Consider the following 19,500-nt stretch of genomic DNA (forward strand, 5'->3'; position numbering starts at 1 on the left):
TGGAGAGGTGGTTTCCTTTGCTGTGCAAAATCTTTTTAGTTTGACAGAGCTTCATTTGTTAGTTTATTTATTTTTGTTTCCCTTATTAGGAGAGAAATATCAGAAAAATACTGGTAAGAGAAATATCAGAGATTTACTGCCTATGTTTTCTTCTACAAGTTTTATGGTTTTGAGTCTTACATTTAAGGATTTCTAAAAATTATGTGTTCACTTACTTAGAGAGGGGGAAGGGAGGGAGAAAGAAAGAAAAAGAAATATCAATATGAGAGAGAATATCAATCGGTTGCCACATGTACATCCCCCAACCTAGGCTGGAACCTGCAACCCAGGCATGTTCCCTCACAGGGAATCAAACAAGCATCCTTTTGCTTTGCAGGATAACACCCAACCAACTGAGCCACGCCGGTCAGGGTTTACATTTTAAGTTTTTAAATCCATTTTGAGTTTATTCCTGTATATGGTGTTAGAAGGTGGTCTGGCCCTGGCTGGTATGGCTTAGTGGATTGAGTGCCAGCCTATGAATAAAAGGGTTGCTGGTTCAATTCCCAGTCAAGGCAAACACCTGGGTTATAGGCCAGGCCCCAGTAGAGGGTGCAGGAAAAGAAACCACAGATTGATGTTTCTCTCTCTTTTTCCCTCTCTGACCCTCTCAAAAAAAATTAATTAAATTTTTAAAAAATTTTTATTAAAAAAAAGGTGGTCTAGTTTCTTTCTTCTTCCTTTTTTTTACATGTACCTCTCTCCTTGTTTAACTTTTAAGAAACAACCAAATTTTTTCTCACTAGCAATGTACAGGGTTTCCAGTTCCTCTACATTCTTTTCAGCTCTTAACTTTCATTTTAACTGTTTTTTATGAGTGGATTTGTTATGGATTGATTTGCATTTCCTTAATTACTATTTTTATAATATTTATATGTACTTATTAGCCATTTTTTCTCTTTGAAGAAATCTTTACATTTTTGCACTTTTTAAAATTATGTAATTTTTCTTACTGTAAAATTTCTTTTTTAAGATTTTATTTATTTACCTTTAGAGGGGAAAAGAAGGAGAGAAAGAGAGAAATATCAATGTATGGTTGCCTCTTGTGAGTCCTTTGCGGGCAACTGGCCTGCAACCCAGGCATGTGCCCTGACTGGGAATCAAACCACAATCATGTGGTTCGCAGACCCGAGCTCAATCCACTGAGCTACACCAGCCAGGGCTCTTACTATAAAATTTTTTAGTTGTAAAATTTCTTTATATTCTAGATAACAGATGTTATAACATGATTTACAAATACTTTCTCCCAGCTTTTGAGTTGCCTTTTAATTTTCCCAATAGTTTCCTTTTAAAAAATAAACATTTTTTAAATGGTTTTACTTATTTTTAGAGAACAGGGAAGGGAGAGAAACATCAAAGTGTGGTTGCCTCTTGCATGCCCCCTACACCAGGGACCTGTCCTGCAACCCAGGCATGTGCCCTGGCTGGGATTGAACCATCAACTCTTTGGTTCACAGTTCCATGTTCAACCTACTGAGCTACACCAGCCAGGGCTAAAAACCAAACATTTTCACTTTTAATGAAGTCCTATGTATTTTTACCCTTTTGTCATTTATACTTTATCACATACAACCCAAGTTCACCAAGATTTATTACTACATATTGTTGTAAGAGTTTTGTAATTTTAGTTCATATTTAGATAATATTACCTAATTCAAATTAATCTTCTATGTAGTTTAAGGAAGAGGTCCAAATTCAGCCTTTTACATGTGTTGTGTATATTTCATTGTTTCAGCACCATTTATTGAAGAGAGTTTTCTTTCCTCATCAGATTGCCTTAGAACCCTTGTCAAAAATCAATTGACAGTAAATGTAGGAGTTTATTTCTGGCCTCTCAATTCTATTCCATGGATCAGCGCCTATCATTAAGGGAGTACCACACCATTCCAATTGCTGTCATTTTGTAGGAAATTTTAAATTTTGTAAATGTTGAGTCCTCCTACTTGGTTCTTTTTTAAGAGAGTTTGACTTTTTTGGGTCCCCAAGGACCCATAAATTTCCATGTTTTAGGTTCAGTTTCATCAATTCTGCAGAAAGGCCAGTTGGAATTTTTTTTTAAGATGGCTCTTTTTTTTAAATTTTATTTATTTATCTTTAGAGAGGAAGGGAAGGAGAGAGAGAGAAATATCAATGTATGGTTGCTTCTCATGCGTCCCCTGCTGGGAACTGGCCTGCAACCCAGGCATGTGCCCTGACTGGGAGTGGAACCGCGATTGTGTGGTTCACAGGCCCGTGCTCAATCCACTGAGCTACGCCAGCCAGGGCGGCCAGTTGGAATTTTGATAGCTATTGCATTGAATCTGTACGATTTAGAGAGTTTATAAACCTGGGCTTCCTTTCCATTTATTTAGATGATCTTTTATTTTTTAATAGTGTTTTGTAGTTTTCAGTATACAGGTAGTCCTACATTTTTTCCCTAAATATTCTTTGTGATGCTATTGTGAATGGAAATACTTTATTAATTTTATTTCTGGGTAGTACATTGTAGTGTATAGAAATGCAATGGACTTATTTTGTATATTTATCTTGAACCTTTTTGAACTGGTTTATTAGTTCTAGTAGTTACTTAGTAAGTTCTTTTTAATTTTCTATAAGTTTACCTTGTCTCTGTCCTGTCATTTTTTCTATATGAATTACTTCATTTTTTTAAAGGATTTTATTTATTTACTTATCTTTAGAGGGGAAGGAGAGAGGGAGAGAAACATCAATGTATGGTTGCCTTTCGTGTGTCCCCTGCTGGGAGTTGGCCTGCAGAGAACCGGCCTACAACCCAGGCATGTGCCCTGACTGGGAATTGAACCGTGATCCTCTGGTTCACAGGCCTAAATTACTTCATTTTTGCTGATTGTTATTTCAGTAATATGAAAGACATTGGAATTTAGGTCAATAAAAAAATTCTTATTTTCATGCCCTGTTAGGTAGTTACACAGATTACTTAAATGTCCTGAAGATGCTTTGTGTACAACAGGTAATCCTAGTGCAGAGAATAAGGATATGATTCCAGGTTTTGTTGTATTTAGGCTTAATCAAAATATGTGTACCTTGTAACTGTCATTTTATAACATTAAATTATCCAAACTTTTATCTTTTTATTTTATCTCAGTTAGAGTCTGAAGTCATTAGATACCTACATTTAATTTATAGGCAGTCTTTAGCCAAAGGAATAGAATATACCAGGACAGAGCCATAGACATAAATTGTATATTGTAGAAATGAACTGCTTTCATATCCAGTTTGAGTAAGTCATAATAAAATATACAAAGTCTTCATGGACTTGGAGTATTTGAGTTAGTATTTGTCAGCCATTTGACATGAGCGTATATTATCTTCGGATGAATGGTAGTTGTATGGAGGAAAGCACTGAACTAGGATTTGAGAGGTCTGGGTGCTTCTGGTTTGGTGAAGCACTTGACCTTTGAGAAGTTATTTAACTTCCTACTTTCTGTTTCTTCCTCTGTAAAAATGAGGAGGTGAGGCTGGGCGATGACTAAAGTTCTGTTCAGGCTTAAACAGCATTCCCTCCCAGTTGCACACAGATTGACTTTTAGTCTCTAGACAGGCACTCCTCAGAGGGAGAGGTGAAAATGTCTCCAGGTGACTCTGTAACAGGCAAACACGTTCAGGATCACTGCTGTAGAAACTGAAAAGGTTAAGCGCAGCTTGATGTCAAGTAATATTTTCAGGCTCCCATATTTTTAAAATGATTCAATAGAATGGAGGTCAAGGAAATAGCAAAAGTGAAATAACAAATTATTGCACTTTATGGTTTATGGAATCATTTGCTGTGTTTAGTCATTGAATCTGAAGAACAATTCTGTGGAACTTGAGAGGTGCTATCATCCCCATTTAGCAAATGATATAATTGAAGTTCAAAGAAATTCAGTGACTTGCTCAAGTTTACTGAGTAATAAAAAAAGGAGTCTGGAAGTAGCTAGACATCTGATGCCATTCCTGTTAACCCTTCAGTTAGGACTGTGTAGGATAGATAGTCTCAAAGATATTTTTAGTCCCTTTCATTTTGTGTTTACTTGTCTTTGAAACAGGATAATTACCTACCAAGAGAGATTTAAAAGTGTTAATAATATAGGCCCTTTTTAGGGTTAATAATACAAAACTGTGGGTCTTTAATTGTTCTTTAAGCTGATTACTTATTTTAAAAATTTTGCCTATATTTTCAGTTGTGGGTTTCTGGCCACACTAATTGTGGTGAAAAATGGATTGGGTGGGGGACAGGGTGAGACTAATTGTATAATATGGTAGGTCATCACTTGAGTTGCCATATAAAGAATAATTGGGAATTCAATTGGTTTGTGCTCCTTGAGGGTAATAGTTGTAGATATACCAAGAGGGATTTACGGGTCAATTTTCCCCTTGCACTAATGGTGATTGATTTTAATTTGTTGTGAATCCTTTCCAATTTACCCACCGCCGCCTCTTTTCAGTCAGGTTGGAAGAAATAACTCACAGGTGCTATAGTACTTTACTGTATTATTGATCTACACTCACTGCTGTACCTTTGCTTGTGTATATGGGTAGAACAGTCTGTTCCTTGGAGAAATTACTCCAAATACTTTTGGTCTCTGTGGCTATGGTGCTTCTTAGTCCTTTGCATTTACTCTTCCCTAGTATTCCTGGTGACTAGCCAGTTAATCATCAATGAGCTGGGCTTTGGAAGTGGTGCTTTGTGGTTGAGTGACCTCGAAGGCTAATTCTCTCCTTCTTGTCCCTTTAAGAAGCTCAGAGAGAACTGGGGAAGCCCTGCATTCACCTCTGCACTAACCCTTCTACATTTCAACTTTTGGCTTTTCTAAAACAGCTGTGATAGTTCTCACTTGGCTTGGGAGATATAACTCTGAGAATTCTAAGATCACCTTGAAAGAGTTCTGTTTCCTTAAGTAACTAATGTTTTTAGAGTAAATATTCGACATTGTCTATTCCTATTGGTTCACTGTACTTTCTCTCCCTTTAGCCCCCCAGGTTCGCCCAATAATCTTGGCTACTTCCCTACAGCTGCTAATCTTAGCAGTGTCCTTCCACAGCCTGGCACGGTGGTCAGAATGCAGGGCCTGGCCTACAATACTGGAGTTAAGGAAATTCTTAACTTCTTCCAAGGTTACCAGGTCAGTAGCTTGAAGAAGAAAAATATTCAGTGCCCTTAATACTTAAATTGATTTGCCTAAGATTGCAGCCAGGAAAGAAGCCGATTCTCTGAAACTCATGTTTGTCCAAGTGCTCCTAGATTGTTTACGGAGGCAAAAAGAACCAGGGAGTCAGCGTCAGGAGGACTAGTGTGAGTGCTCGCTTCCAACTCATCCCTTTGACAAGATTAGGGGTTTTCCACACTCTTCTTATTGTTTCAAACTTAATCTGTTGGTGTTGTTTTGGAAAAGGTCTTTGGGGCACACAGCTGCATGGGTCTTGCCATCTAGAATACGATTGGCTAAGGAGTTTTTCTCAAAGTCAGTTATTGGCTAACACAAAAATATTTAAACATGGTGTTGAAGTTGAGTATTTAAAAAGTAGTTAGAGGGCTCTCTGCCTATCTGGGAAGAAACAAAGGAGATGGTAACTCCTTATAACACGCTGGAGGATACTCAATGAGCCTTTTATGTAATGATTTGCAGTTAATTCTTGTGAAACTGGTCATTATTCTTGTCAGCACTACCTGTGTCCATCAGTTGTTTTCTGACTTAAGCAAAAAAAAAGAGCTGTTTCTTGGTAAAGAGCTCTTTAACGGTGAGCAAAATCTCATGGCCATCTCATCTGAGTGGACACACTTCCTTCCTCAAATCACATAATATCCAAACTCCGAACAATGCTTCCTTGCGATATCTAAAAATGGTTATCACATGGTCTTTTAACTGCACCAATGTCTGTCTTCCTGGAGCTGAACTTCTGTTGAATCTTCAGAGTTGAGAAGCTTTTATAGGCATCATTGTCAAATCCTAAAACAGCCCTTGGTCATTTAGAGTTGGGCATTTTAAGGGCTGTGCCTGCAGAGGCTGTCTCACTATGAGAATGATTTTACAGGCTTGGTGTCCATGAATCATGGAGGGTTGTGGAGCTCAGCTAAAGTTACCTCCCTGGGACTGCACCAGATCTACCAAGTTGCCATAATGGTCTTTGAGGGCATTTAACATACAAAGGGTATTTTCTGACAAATGAAGGAAATCTATGTCTGTTGGTGAAAAACTAAATGAAAGTGGACATTCTTACCAGAAGTACAATGTTTTGTTTTGTTTTGTTTTGCTTTTTCAGAGATCAGTAGCTACTTTGCTTCATCCCTAAACAAAGAAGCTGCCTATTGGAAGCCCTTGCAGAGATATTTTTTTTAAGTTACTTTCCAGACTGATTTATTAGATTATAAAAGAAATTGAGAATTTTATCAAAGCCTACTTAAAAGGTTGCTTAATCTTGTGGAGTAAACATTTGAGTGTTGTATTCTCCCCCATTGTTTTTTTGTTCTAGAAAGTACAAGCAAAGTTTTAGATTTTAGTGGTCCGCTGAATTCATTTCTTATGTATTTTGACTAATCAACCTTTACATTCACACTGAATGGAATTAAGCAGTCATACATATGAGTTGGCTTCTGTGGGTATTTATTCTACCACAAATAAGTAATATCAATTATTTCTGGATTTGTGGCTAAAAGATTGACATGCTTCTAAACTGAGATAAAATGACTTCAGTCTGTAGCAGTTTATCTCCCAGTAGCTCCTAGGAACCACTCGAGGTTGGGGTAGAGTTATCTGGTGTCTGTGCAAAATGATTTTATCTCAAGGCATTTGGCCTTCATTTCTGAAGTGCTTGGAATTTATAAACTGACCCAATGAATTAGGATTATGTAGGGACCTCAGTTCTTCAATTCAATATGTCAGTTTATTCCAGTGTCTTCAGTAATTTGACCTTTAAATTAGTTACAATACACATTCAAAATTATTTGTATCTAAACTAATGTCATATCACTATTACATAAAAGCTCATGTTTTCTATTGTCTCTAAGACTTCATGCTTTTTTACTATTTACTGTTCTCAGTTATTTTGTGAGAAGAAACTAGCCACTAGCCATGGTATTCCAGATTCTTTAGATAACATTTTGTCAGAAGACCAATTCAGAGGCTGAATTTTTTATCTTTAACTACTATGTATTTATTGCTGTTGCTGATGTAACGGAAGGCTTTCACCGATTTCTGGTTATCTTTCATTTTACATAATTATATAATTGTGCATTATATATTCATATTATGTAAATCCTTAGTACTAATTGGTTGAGAGAATGAAATCTCTTGATGGTTTGATTCTGTGTTCATACATCTTGGCCTAGCCAGGTAGCTCAGCTGGTTAGAGCATCATCCCAATAAGCCAGGGTTGAAGGAATCAATCTCCGATCAGGGCACATGCAAGGAGCAACCAATGAATGTATAAATGAGTGAAACAGCAAATCAATGTTTCTCTCTCTTTTTAAAGATTAATAAAATATATTAATATTATAGTTGTATGTCATTCTCTATACATATATTATCTTTTAATACAATTTTTGGATGTATATTTTCCCTACCCTCTGCAAAATTCCTTCTATAAAATGACTCCAATTTAAATTTTTGATACTTCATTAGGGGTTTGGGGAGTACAAAGCTGAAAAGGGCAGGATTTCCACAAAGCGAAGACTTATGGTGGCCTAATAAGCAAGATGCAGGACATGGGTTCTGCTAGTGAATCTGCAGTCTCACAAAGTCAGGTACCTGCGTTAGGCCTGTTTTGATCAGTGGAATCAGTAGAATGAGGACTGAATTTATGAAGACAGACTACCATGAAAATATTTGGTTATGAAAATATCATTCTAGTAATGAAAATAGACCTGTCTTTATATTCTAGTTGATGGGTCTGTTAGTCTGAAATGGATTCTCAGGAATCCTTAGATAATTCCCTTTAAGTTTTTCATTAGCTCTTTGCGTTATATTTTACTGTCAGTGATTTTGCATTTTCATTAAGTGCTAATTTTTGTTTCTCTAAGTACTGACTTTAATCATTGTCTCTTTGGTCCTTTTACTGCTAAGATTTTTACTTGCTGTCCTACAGAGAAATTAGATCAGTATTACAAATAACATCTATGCCATTTAAAGTTCAGAGTTGTTTGGACAAAATGGGCTTATTTTACAATACCTTGCAAATAGTTGCTGCTCAAATATTTGATATGTAGTCATACCTGTGGTATCATGGAAACTACTTGTCCACAGGATCTGAAGTTTTGGTGATATTTATTGTGGTTTGGTGTTCTTTCTCTCTCTCTCTCTCTGTATTTATTTATTTACTTTTAATCCATGCATTCAATCTAACATTCCTCCTAGAAGGGATTTTTAAGGTATTTAGACATGTTAAGTAACAAATGAAGGCTCGGAACTAACAGTTATGTGTATGGCTTGTACCAGTGTTAACTTGTTTTCTATCATCTAAATGTCCTGTAGTTCTGTTGGTAGACATATTCAGTTGAGATTCTAAGCATCCATAGTGACAGTTTGTCCATCTTTTGATCCTGTTTGTTTTAACTTGCATTTTAGTATGCAACCGAGGATGGACTTGTACACACAAATGACCAGGCCAGGACTCTGCCCAAAGAATGGGTTTGTATTTAAGGGCCCCACCAGTTAGACCGTCCTCAGAGAAGAAGGTAAGGCTCTGTGATATGAAAGGTAAATTATAAAGGGCCAAACAAATAGAAGTGAAGAATCTGAAAGTGTTTTTAAGGAATCAGGTATGAGGTTTCCTCTTTTCTTTAGTGTGATGTAAGGGTGTCAGAAATCCTGGGGCCGGAGGGGATGGAGGCTGCAGTTAAGGTTGTCATCTAAGTACATAGTATCTAAGCAACATTTATGCACCATAGTATGTTGTTTGGGATTAGTGGAAACCTTTTTATTTGGAAATTCACTTGCCTATAGTCATGTGGACTATAAGTTAGGAATGTTTTAAAAAAAAATAGGTATATTGTACTAAGTGAAATCAGCCAGTCAGCAAAAGACAAATACCATATGACCTCACTTATAACTAAAATCTAATGAACAATATAAACTAATGAGAAAAATATAGTCAGAGCCATGGAAACGTGGAACAGACTGACAGCTGTAGGCGGGGAGGAAAGAAGGGGAAATGGTGGAAGGAAGAGGAGGGGATTAATCAAAGAACATGTATGAATGACCCATGGGCATGGACAACGGAGAGGGGATGCCTAAGAGAAAGAGGAGTGGGCTGATTGGAGGAAGGCAAAAGGGGAAAAATTGGGACAACTGTAATGGAATAAACAATAAAAAAAATTGAATAAAAGAGAGTTCAAAAAATTGAGGTAAAAAGCAACGTAAAATTTATCATTTTAAAGTATATAATTCAGTGGTATTTAGTGTATTCACAACATTGCACATCAACCATCTCTGTCTAGTTCCAAAACATTTTTAGCTCCCTATTTTCCCATCTCATAAATCCTGGCAAGTAATCTAATCTACTTCCTATCTGTATGGATTTGCCTGTTCTGGATATTTCATATAAAATATGACCTCTTTGTATCTGGCTTCTTTCACTTCTCATTTTTGAGGTTCATCTGTATTGTGGCATGTATCATTACTTTATTCCTTTTTATGGCTGCATAATATTCCATTGTACAGGGATAATACATTTTGTTTATGCGTTTATCCACTGGTAGGCATTTGCGTTGTTTCCACCTTCAGGCTATTGTGAATAGTACTGATACTAGCATTTATGTACAAGTAAATTTAAGTACCTGTTTTTAATTTGGGGGAGTGTATTCTTGAGTGGAGTCACTGAGTCATATAGTAATTCCGAGTATAGTAATGTACTGAGGTGGGTGTACTCTTTTCCAGTTTTCTTTCTTTTGTTTTTTTTTTAATGCAGTAAAATATACATAAAATTTACTATCTTAAATGTACAGTTCAGTGGCATGAAGTACATTTCACAGTGTTGTGTAACCACCACTTGGTCTAACTCCAGAACTTTTTTATCTTCTCAAACTCTATTTACAATAAATTGCCATTTTCCTCTTCTCCCAGCCCCTGGCAACTACCATTCCTCTGTTTTTATGAATTTGACAATACTAGGTACCTCATAAGTGGAATAACACAGTATTTTTCCTTTCATGAGTAGTGTAATGTTTTTAAGATTCATGTGGATATACTTTGAATGTGATTTATTCCAAAGTGATTGCAAGGTTTTTGTTGCATACCTTTTCTTCTTCTAAAACTAAATCTAGAGGAAAGGAACCCTGATAAAGTGTCTCTGAAATGAGTTGTTTTATTTTTTCCCTTAAGAACACTGCATTCTGGGTGAGGCTCCTGGAGAAGTGTAGTTATAGGGACATGTCCCGGAACTGGTGTGGCCTATTTCTTTTTTATTGTATTACTGGTTTTGCTGAAATTGGAATCCTGGCATGTCATTTTCAAATTTTGTCAACACCTTCATGGCTGAGAACCCTGCAGACTTTAACCATACGGATTCTAAATGGAAAACACGGTTGCCAATACAATGTTAGCCTTGAGAAATGACCGTTGGGGCCCATCCTCTCATTGTGAAGTTGTAGAAACTCCAGTTTTGGGAGTGATGATTTTCTGCCATTTTCAGTGAGGTGTCAAGATATCTTGGTACTATCAGAGAGCACCATGCCCAGGCATTTAGCAGTGGGAACCGGGTATTTCCATAGTGGAGTTCATAGTGGTGAGAACACATTAGTCTCATCAGCCAGGGCTAAACAGTATTTTTTAATAGTGGGTAAGAACAACTGAATAAGGGTTGAGTCTATTGATTTAAATGACAAAAAGGCTATCAAAAAACTTTTTTTGAGCCCTGGTGTAGCTCAGTGGATTGAGTGCAGGCCTGCGAACCAAAGGGTGCCAGTTGGATTCCCAATCAGGGCACGTGCCTGGGTTGCAGGCCAGTTCCCAGCGGGGGTGTGCATCAGAGGCAACCACACATTGATGTTTCTCTTCCTCTCTTCCCTTCCCCTCTAAAGACAAATAAATAAAATCTTTTTTTAAAAAAAAACTTTATTTGATTGAAGAATCTGAGTTATGGATTTTACTTTTTATATAAGGCAGAAGAAACTGTTCCTCTGTCCTAACAAAAAAATCTCTCAAATGTCTTTTCGGAAAAGATATGTCAAAATTACTGTAAGGAAATAATCAGGATTTCAGGCTTCCTAAAGGGTTTAGGCTCATTCCCAAGGACATAACAGCAGTTGGTGAAATTCGGTTATCTTACAAGCATTAGTTCATGCCGCCGCTTAGTTCATGTCCATTGGTCATGCATATAAGTTTTTTGGCTTCTCCATTTCCTATACTCTTCTTAACATCCCCCTGTCTATTTTGTACCTACAATTTGTACTTCTTAATCCTTCCCCCTTTCACAAATTCTCCCCTTTCTCCCTACCAAGTGATAACTTTCCAAAAGCTCTCTATATCTATGATTCAGTCTCTGTTCTGCTTGTTTGGTTAGTTTTTCTGGGTTTTTTTTAGATTAAGTTGTTGATAGTTGTAAATTTATTGCCATTTTAGTGTTCATAGTTTTGATCTTTTTTTTTAAATAAGTCTATTTAACATTTCAAATAATAATGGCTTGGTGATGATGAACTCTTTTAGCTTTACCTTGTCTGGGTAGCACTTTATCTGCCCTTCCATTCTAAATGATAGCTCTGCTATATAGAATAGGTTGTAGGTCCTTGCTTTTCATCTCTTTGAACACTTCTTGCCAGTCCCTTCTAGCCTGCAAAGTTTCTTTTGAGAAATCAGCTAGCAGTCTTAAGGGAACTAACTCCTTTGTAGGTAGCTCTGCTTTTCTCTTGCTGCTTTTATTTATCCTTAATCTTTGACATTTTAATTATGATGTCTTGGTGTGGTCCTCTTTGGGTCCAACTTTTTGGGGACTCTCTGAGCTTCCTGGACTTGTATGTCTATTTTTATCACCAAATTAGGGAAGTTTTCTTTCATTATTATTATCAAATAAGTTTTCGATTTCTTGTTCTTGCTCTTCTCCTTCTGGCATCCCTATGATTTGGATGTTGGTATGTTTGGAGATGTCCCAGAGGCTCCTTAGCCTTTCCTGTGTTTTGTTTTTTGTTTTGTTTTGTTTTTTGTTTTTGATTCTTTTATCTTGCTGTTCTGATTGAATGTGTTTTTTTTTCTCCCTTATGTTCCAAATCCCTTATGTTCCACTGATTTGACTCTCAGCTTTATTCACTTCACTGTTGGTTCCCTGTAGATTTTCTTTATTTCACTTAGCATAACCTTCATTTCTTCCTGGGTCTTTTTTGTGCTGTTGAAGAACCCAGTAAGTTCTTTGAGCATCCTAATAACCAGTGTTTTGAACTCGGCATCTGATAGATTGTTTATCCCATTTTATTTAGCTCTTTTTCTGGAGTTTTGAATTGTTCTTTCATTTGAGGCATATCTTCTTGTCTCCTCAGTTTAGCAGTCTCCCTGTGTTTGTTTCTAAGTATTAGATAGAGCTGCTTTGACTCCCTGTCTTAGTAGCATAGCCTATTGTAGAAAAGGGCACCATTAAGTTGGATGGGGTGGAACCTTAGGTTATCACCAGCATGGGTCAACCTGAGTCACTGTTCTGTGGCTCTGTGTGGGGGAGGGCTCAGAGAGGGAACAGTGCTGCTACCTGACCTCTGGAGTTTTGTCCTGGAGGAAGCTGTCTCCTGGCACTCACCCTGATGCCAGATACTTCAGTATATACTGGTACCCTTCCAGCTGCTGCCCTGGTACTGAAGCCCTGAGTGAGTGAGTCTGCACAAAGTCCTAAGTTCATTGTAGGCACTTTAAGAGGAGATGCCTAAGAATCCCACAGCCCCAACCCTCACTGGTTTTTATAGCCAGAAGTTATGGGGACTTACCTTCCTGCCACTGGAACTCTGGTCTGCGTGGGATGGTGTTGGACTGGGATCCCTCCCTCCCAAGGTATCCCTCCCTGTTTTTATCCACCACACACAGGTGTGGGATCACCCGTTCCTTGTCTCCATGTCTCTGCCCCTCCTTCAAGTGTGGGTAAATGTGGCTTTAATTCCTTTGTTGTCAGACTTCCACACAGCTTGATTTTCTGATGATTCTGGGTAGTATTTGTTTCGTGGTGTAGTTGTAATTTTTGCTCTGGTTGTACAAGGAGGCAAGCCATGTTTACCTATGGCTCCATCTTGACCAGAAGTTAGTATTTCACTATTTTTAATTACTTGATTCTAATTTTCGTACTGATTTTTCGGATCTGTTATTAAACCAAATCTATTCTTGACCACAATTGCAAACTGGGCACATGAGCAGGACTGAATTCTGAAGAACTATTTTTACTTGGATTTTCATTCACATGTGGAAGTATGCACAATACTTTTATTTTAAAGTTTTTGTGTGGGGAATGAGTGAGACACTGCATTCACATACTGAATCTGCCAATTATTGGTTTACTTGCTCTTTGCCTCAATTTTCTCATCAGGAAAGTATCCAATAGGGTAGTTGTGAGGGTGAAATAAATTAACCCGCCTGAATGTTGCTAATCAAGTAGTCATTGGCATGGAGAGCTTATGTGTGCTATAGTGTCATGCCTCAGCACTTCTTATTAAAATATTTTTGCTTGAAATTATTGAAATTCAATGTTATATATTCATTTTGATAATAAAATAAATATTAATTTTAATGATATTAAATGTCTAATATCAGAGGAATGCTGTGATAACCGGGGGACCCAGACTTAAGAACAAATAAAATAGTCTCTCCACTAATAGGCTGAGTCACGTAGAGAGGTAGGAACACACACATTATTCTATGCACAATAATCCAAAGGGTAGGAAGTTGAAATGCAAGTCATCACATAACCTTCATGTGCCAACACAGTACTCCCCAAGAATTTGCTGTGTAAATGCCAACCGTGTGTAAAATAAAAATATGGGCTACCTGAAGGCTCTTAGATCTTTTAGAATTCAAAATAATTTTTTATGGCTGTTAAGAATTGACAACTTTAGAGACTATAATATTTCCTTTTCATTTTTTTCAGTGTTTGAAAGCTGTCTGGTGATGCTGCAACCATCAGGCACAAGACAACGTCTAGCAACATCAGGGGAAGTTTGTCTACACTCAGGAGGCAGTATTTTCAGCAAACGTGATTGGACAGGGGCCTGGGCCCTATCTTTTGGTGGAGTGAAAAATTTGAGCCAGTGAAGCCAAATCCTTACAGCAAGCAGCATGCCTAGCTCCCTGCTGGTTGCATTTCAAATGTGAATTGAAAATTGGATGTCTCTATTACTTCCAGCCAACATGGCATCATAGGTATTTCTTAAGTTTGAGGTCTTGGGGGGGAAAAATACTCCACTTATGTCTACTATCTCCACCAGGAACTCTGTTATGGAAACTTCATTTTCGTGTGTCCCACTGTTCTCTCTCCATCTCCCTACTTTCTATACAATCATGCCCTATTATGAAGTAATTCAAGAATAAGTTCTTGGAATACTTGAATCCCAAACTTTAGAAATAAAACTAATATTTTCTCAGTCTCTTGGCCATCATGATGTCTTACAGTTAAAAAAAAAAACAAAACAAATTTTAAACAAGTTGGAATAAATTAGAAATAGTGCACCCACCACAAAACATGCATAGTTTAAAAGTTGGACCCTTTTTCTCAGCAGGTATGAATTGTAAATAAATGAACTAGGGGCCAAAATGCAAAACCAAAAATGAAGCAGCTGCATGTAGTTAGTGATTTCTAGTTTGATCTGTTACTGAATATTGTGGCTTCATATGTATTATTTTATATTGTACTTTTCCCATTATTGATGGTTTGGACCTTAATAAGAGAAATTCCATAGTTTTAAATATGACAGAAATGAGAATATTTGAACAGTGTATTCTAGAAAGCAGTGTACTAACTGAAGTGAACTTGTGTATATTAAGATAGCCTTACCTCTAACTCCTTAACTGTCAGATAATGAAAACTTTTTAAAGCATAGGATTACAGTCAGCATGCTAGACCGAGAGGTAAACACTGATGCGGTTAGAGCAGGTACTGATACTGTCGGTATTTAGCACTATGTGTTTAGCTGTGTTTATGCTTGCTACAGAAGTGCAATATTAGACACTAGCTAGCTAGTACAGCTGCCTCATGTTACTCCAAGGAGGAAAGTAGGATTTAATTAACTTAGTGCACATTTAAGTTACTCATCTTGTCCTTTGCTTGAATGCAATGCCATGCAGATTTCCATGGCTGTTAATTTTATTTACTTTGACTAACACCTTGGAAAAACAAACATCCCCTCTTCAGCTGCCCAGGAATGGCTCGGTAACTACAGTAGAAAAACAAATAAAAAAAACAAAACCATTTTGTGTGAAAACCGGGGATAACTGGCACTTAAGATCAGAAAAAAGTTCTTAATACTTGATGCCTTAAGATGCTGTCTGCCCAAAGCTCTGAAAGACTTTGATAGGCAATAATACTTACAATATTACTGAGTTTTGTAGAATATTTACATTTGGTAATAAAACTGGCCTGTTCAATCTCAATGTTTCCATTCTTTTTTGTTAGTAAAGAGCTACAATAATGGAGAAAGGCATAGGTAAGCTATCTTTTCCTGGGGCGGTAAGATTTTTCCCTAAGTTTACCGTAAGTATAATATTTGTAAAACCTATCATCAGGTACAGTACAACTGTCCTTAAGGGGTGAATTATTGAAACTTTATGACATTTTAAACTGTTATGCAGTTAGCTCTTAATATTTGGTCCTTGCATTTCCTGGAAATCTAAAACAACTTGAAAACCTACTTAAGTCACATAAAACTAATAAGGCCTAACAGGGGTGTCCAACCTTTTGGGGTCTCTGGGCCACACTGGAAGAAGAAGAAAAGTTGCCTTGGGCCACACATTAAATACACAAACACTAATGAAAACTGATGAGCAAGAAAAAAGGTTTTAGGTAAATTCACAATTTTGTGTGGGGCTGTATTCATAGCCATCCTGGGCTTCATGGTTGGGCACCCATGGATCTTTAGTATTTTCAGACCTTCACATACTCCTTTTTTCCAGTCACTGTCCTTCCTGAGTTCTCTAATATCATAGTCCAAATTCTGTCCGTTTTTTGGACCATAGTTAAGCCTTAACAGACTTACCCATTTTGGAGCTATATATATTGTAAGTATTACATTTTTTTTTCAATTTTTTTATTTAATTATTTTTCAAGTATAGTTTTCTTGTAAGTATTACATATTTTTGTTAAAGAACTCAAATGTATTGACCCTGACCAAGTAAGCCCAGTTGGTTAGAGCATCAAACCAATACGCCAAGGTTGTGAGTTCAATCCTCAGTGAGGGCACATACAAGAAAGACCCAACAGATGCATAAGTGGAATGACAAATTGATGTTTCCTTTTCTCTCTCCAAAAATCAATTTAAAATTTCTTTAAAAGAAGAGTGCAGGCCCTGGCTGATGGTAGCTCAGTTGATTGAGTGCAAGCCTGTGATCCAAAGGGTCGCTGGTTTGATTCCCAGGAGGGGCACATGCCTGGGGTACAGGCCAGGTGCCCAGTGGAGGATGCTTGAGAGGCAACCACATGTTGATGTTTCTCGACCTCTACTTCCCCTCTCTCTAATAATAACATCTAAAAAGTGCAGGATGTTTGAGAGGCAACCAGACATTGATGTTTCTCTACCTCTCTACTTCTCTCTAAAAATAAATAACATCTAAAAAAAAGTGCAAATGTATCAATTCTGGATTTCTGTTATAACTGGAAAGGCAGGAAGTATGCATGCATTTCTCAATGTCAGGTACATTTCTGTTCTCTCAATTTACTCTTGATAAGCATTCACTGAACAAAGTTAATTTCACCTGGGGAACTTTTCCAGTCTGTCCTTGCTATTGTCATTTATAAAAATGGAACAATTGCTCTGGCTGGTGTAGCTCAGTGGATTGAGCACGGGCCTTCGAACCAGAGGATCGCGGTTCAATTCCCAGTTGGGGCACATGCCTGGGTTGTGGGCCAGTTCACAGCAGGGGATGCAATTCCCAGCAGGGGGCACACGAGAGGCAACCATACATTGATATTTCCCTCTCCCCTTCCCCTCTAAAGATAGATAAATAAAATCTTTTAAAAAATGAGACAATTGTTTTCACATTTGTGCCTCAGCTTTTGTTCTCTGCCATCATCTGCAAGGAAATGACAGTTCTGCGGGCACAGTGAGCTGACCCATGTTCCCCTTCAATGTCTGTCAGGCTTTTAATGTCACTCAGGTCTTCCCTGCCTTCACCAAAAACAGTTGGCTGAGCTAAACTGGTTTTTCTATTTAGCACCCTGAGGTAGTACCTTGGTGGCTGCTCTTCACATAGCAGAAAAGAAAAATAGGCACTCGGGAGATTGTGGAGTAAGGGTGATAGGGAAGGGTGAGAGAATGGGAATAAAGAAGATTGGAATATATAAAAAGACTTTCAAGGTCCATCTTTTAGGTTTATAATTAATTATACAATTTCTCTGTGTTTTCCTTAGCTCTTGGGAAAGTCATTTTTTAAAATATATACAAAAGTAGATAGACTAAGAACACCGTGTATTTTTACCCAGCTTCAGCAATCACTAATTCCAGTCCAATCTTGCTTCCTTTCCACACAGTGTATTATTTCAAAGCAAGTTCTTTGGGTCAAGTTTAAAGTTGAGCCACTGTAGGAGGTGAGGCTCTTAATGAGAATAGTAGAAGAACAGAACTGAACTGGTAGAATATTCTATTTATGAATGTCTTGTGTTTAAGGCTGAATCAATACAACTATGTTCTACTTCATTCTCTAGTCCACATGCTAATAGGAACACAGGCCAGACAAAAGAATTTAAGTTTGAGGACTACAAAACTACCAGGATGAAATTTAGGAATAAGAGCACAAAGTGTGAGCCTTTGGGGAAAAAATTGTTTTTCTATCTACATTTTTGCTGCTTCCTTTCTTTTTCTTTAAATATTTGAGAGATGTGGAAGGGAGGAAGAAAAATGGAGAAAAACATCAATCTTGCATGTACCCCAACTGGTGACGGAACCTACAACCCAGGAATGTTCCCTGATTGTAATTAAACTGGTGACCTTTCGCCTTGTGAGAGGATGCCCAACCAACCAACCAAGCCATCCTGGTCAGGGCTGGCTTTCTCCTTTTGGTTGAGTTCTTGAAGGGCAAGATGCGGGCCTAGGAAAAAAGGTTCACAATCAAACTACTGGACTTCCCCCTGGCTTACACCTATGTTAAAGGGCAGCTGTCCTTATTCAATGTAGTTCAGCACAATTCATTCATGTGAAAGGTGGAGGGTTATTTGGGGCCCAAACCCAAGCTGGTAATCATTACACTGGAAGCTACAACAAAACCACTGAGAACATGTATGCTCCATAGTAATAAGCATTGCACTGGTTAAATGAATCTTCACAACAACGTATTATAGTAGGTACTACAGAAAGTAAAGGAAGGGATCTGGAAGGTAAAGCAAGATTGGGAGACCAGTTGATGTGGTTAGTACCCTCATAGCTGCTCCTTTATCTGCTCTGCCTCTTCCTAGCACTGCCCACATGTAGTTCATTGTTTGCTGTGTCACAGAGTCAGGCTTCGTAGTGTTCCTTTGGTCTGCATTTCACTTTATTACCAGCATGCCATTACTTCAGAAGCTGAATTATTTAGTAGCTCCATATTGTTGCTGTTATAAAAGTGAATGTTTGTAAGTGGGTTACAAAGCTGCTGTTACTGGAATTTGAGCCAATGTTTCACAACTAAACCCTGTGTGATAGAGTTAAACACTAAAAGAATATTATTAAAAATGTGGAACTCTCAGCCTCCTTTGTGTTTCATCCCTGTTTCTCATGGTTCCTTCCTCAGCCACCTTCTCCATCTATTCATTTGCTGGGCAAACTCATTCATTGACTTCCATACGCCTCAGCTGAGCAAGGAATGTTTAAATTCAACAATGTAATGGACATTTTCATTCAGACATTCCCCAGGCATTTAAAATTCAACATACTTCAAATAAAACTTACCTTTCTAGGTCCTTACACCAGCAACTTCTTGTGCTCTCTTTACTTCAGGAACCAGCACCACATACTGCCACGGGTCCAGGATAAACTCATGATTGCTCTCCTCGCCATGCTAGTCGCCAACATCTCGCCAGTTTTTCTTTCCCCCCTCAATATTGGACTCCTTGCATCAAATTCTCTTTTCCTTTATTGCCAGCATGCTTTTTTAAGTTAAAAACACAGACTTGATTATATGTCATTTTCTTTTTAACCACTTTATTGAGGTGTGATTGAGATACAAAACACCAAGTATTTCTGCACACAACTCGCTGAGTTGGGAGATAAGTATGCACCAGTGAAACCCTCGCCACAATCGATGCCACAAGCGTTCATCGCCTCCAAAAATGTCTTCCTGCCCTTTTTTGTATGTGTGATGAGAACACAACACAATATTAAAG

At 37.7% G+C, this 19,500-nt stretch overlaps 1 protein-coding gene across 6 annotated transcripts in view; it reads left to right on the forward strand.

Moving 5' to 3' along the window:
* Nucleotides 1-15,399, forward strand: part of ESRP1 (epithelial splicing regulatory protein 1) — a 52,958-nt gene extending 37,559 nt beyond the window's left edge. For 2 of the 6 annotated variants that reach the window (XM_037058744.1, XM_037058746.1), the window contains exons 14-16: nt 5,009-5,159; nt 8,598-8,707; nt 14,083-15,399. In XM_037058744.1, coding sequence (XP_036914639.1) covers nt 5,009-5,159; nt 8,598-8,672 — 226 coding nt within the window. In that variant the 3' untranslated portion in view covers nt 8,673-8,707; nt 14,083-15,399. The remainder of the gene's footprint in view (nt 1-5,008; nt 5,160-8,597; nt 8,708-14,082) is intronic. The other 4 variants (XM_037058749.1, XM_037058750.1, XM_037058747.1 and 1 more) reach the window with 3 other exon arrangements.
* Nucleotides 15,400-19,500: the final 4,101 nt, after the last annotated feature.

Source organism: Sturnira hondurensis, unplaced genomic scaffold (genome assembly GCF_014824575.4).
Source record: "Sturnira hondurensis isolate 20B ecotype Veracruz unplaced genomic scaffold, ASM1482457v3 Scaffold0010128, whole genome shotgun sequence".
Classification (NCBI taxonomy): Eukaryota; Metazoa; Chordata; class Mammalia; order Chiroptera; family Phyllostomidae; genus Sturnira; species Sturnira hondurensis.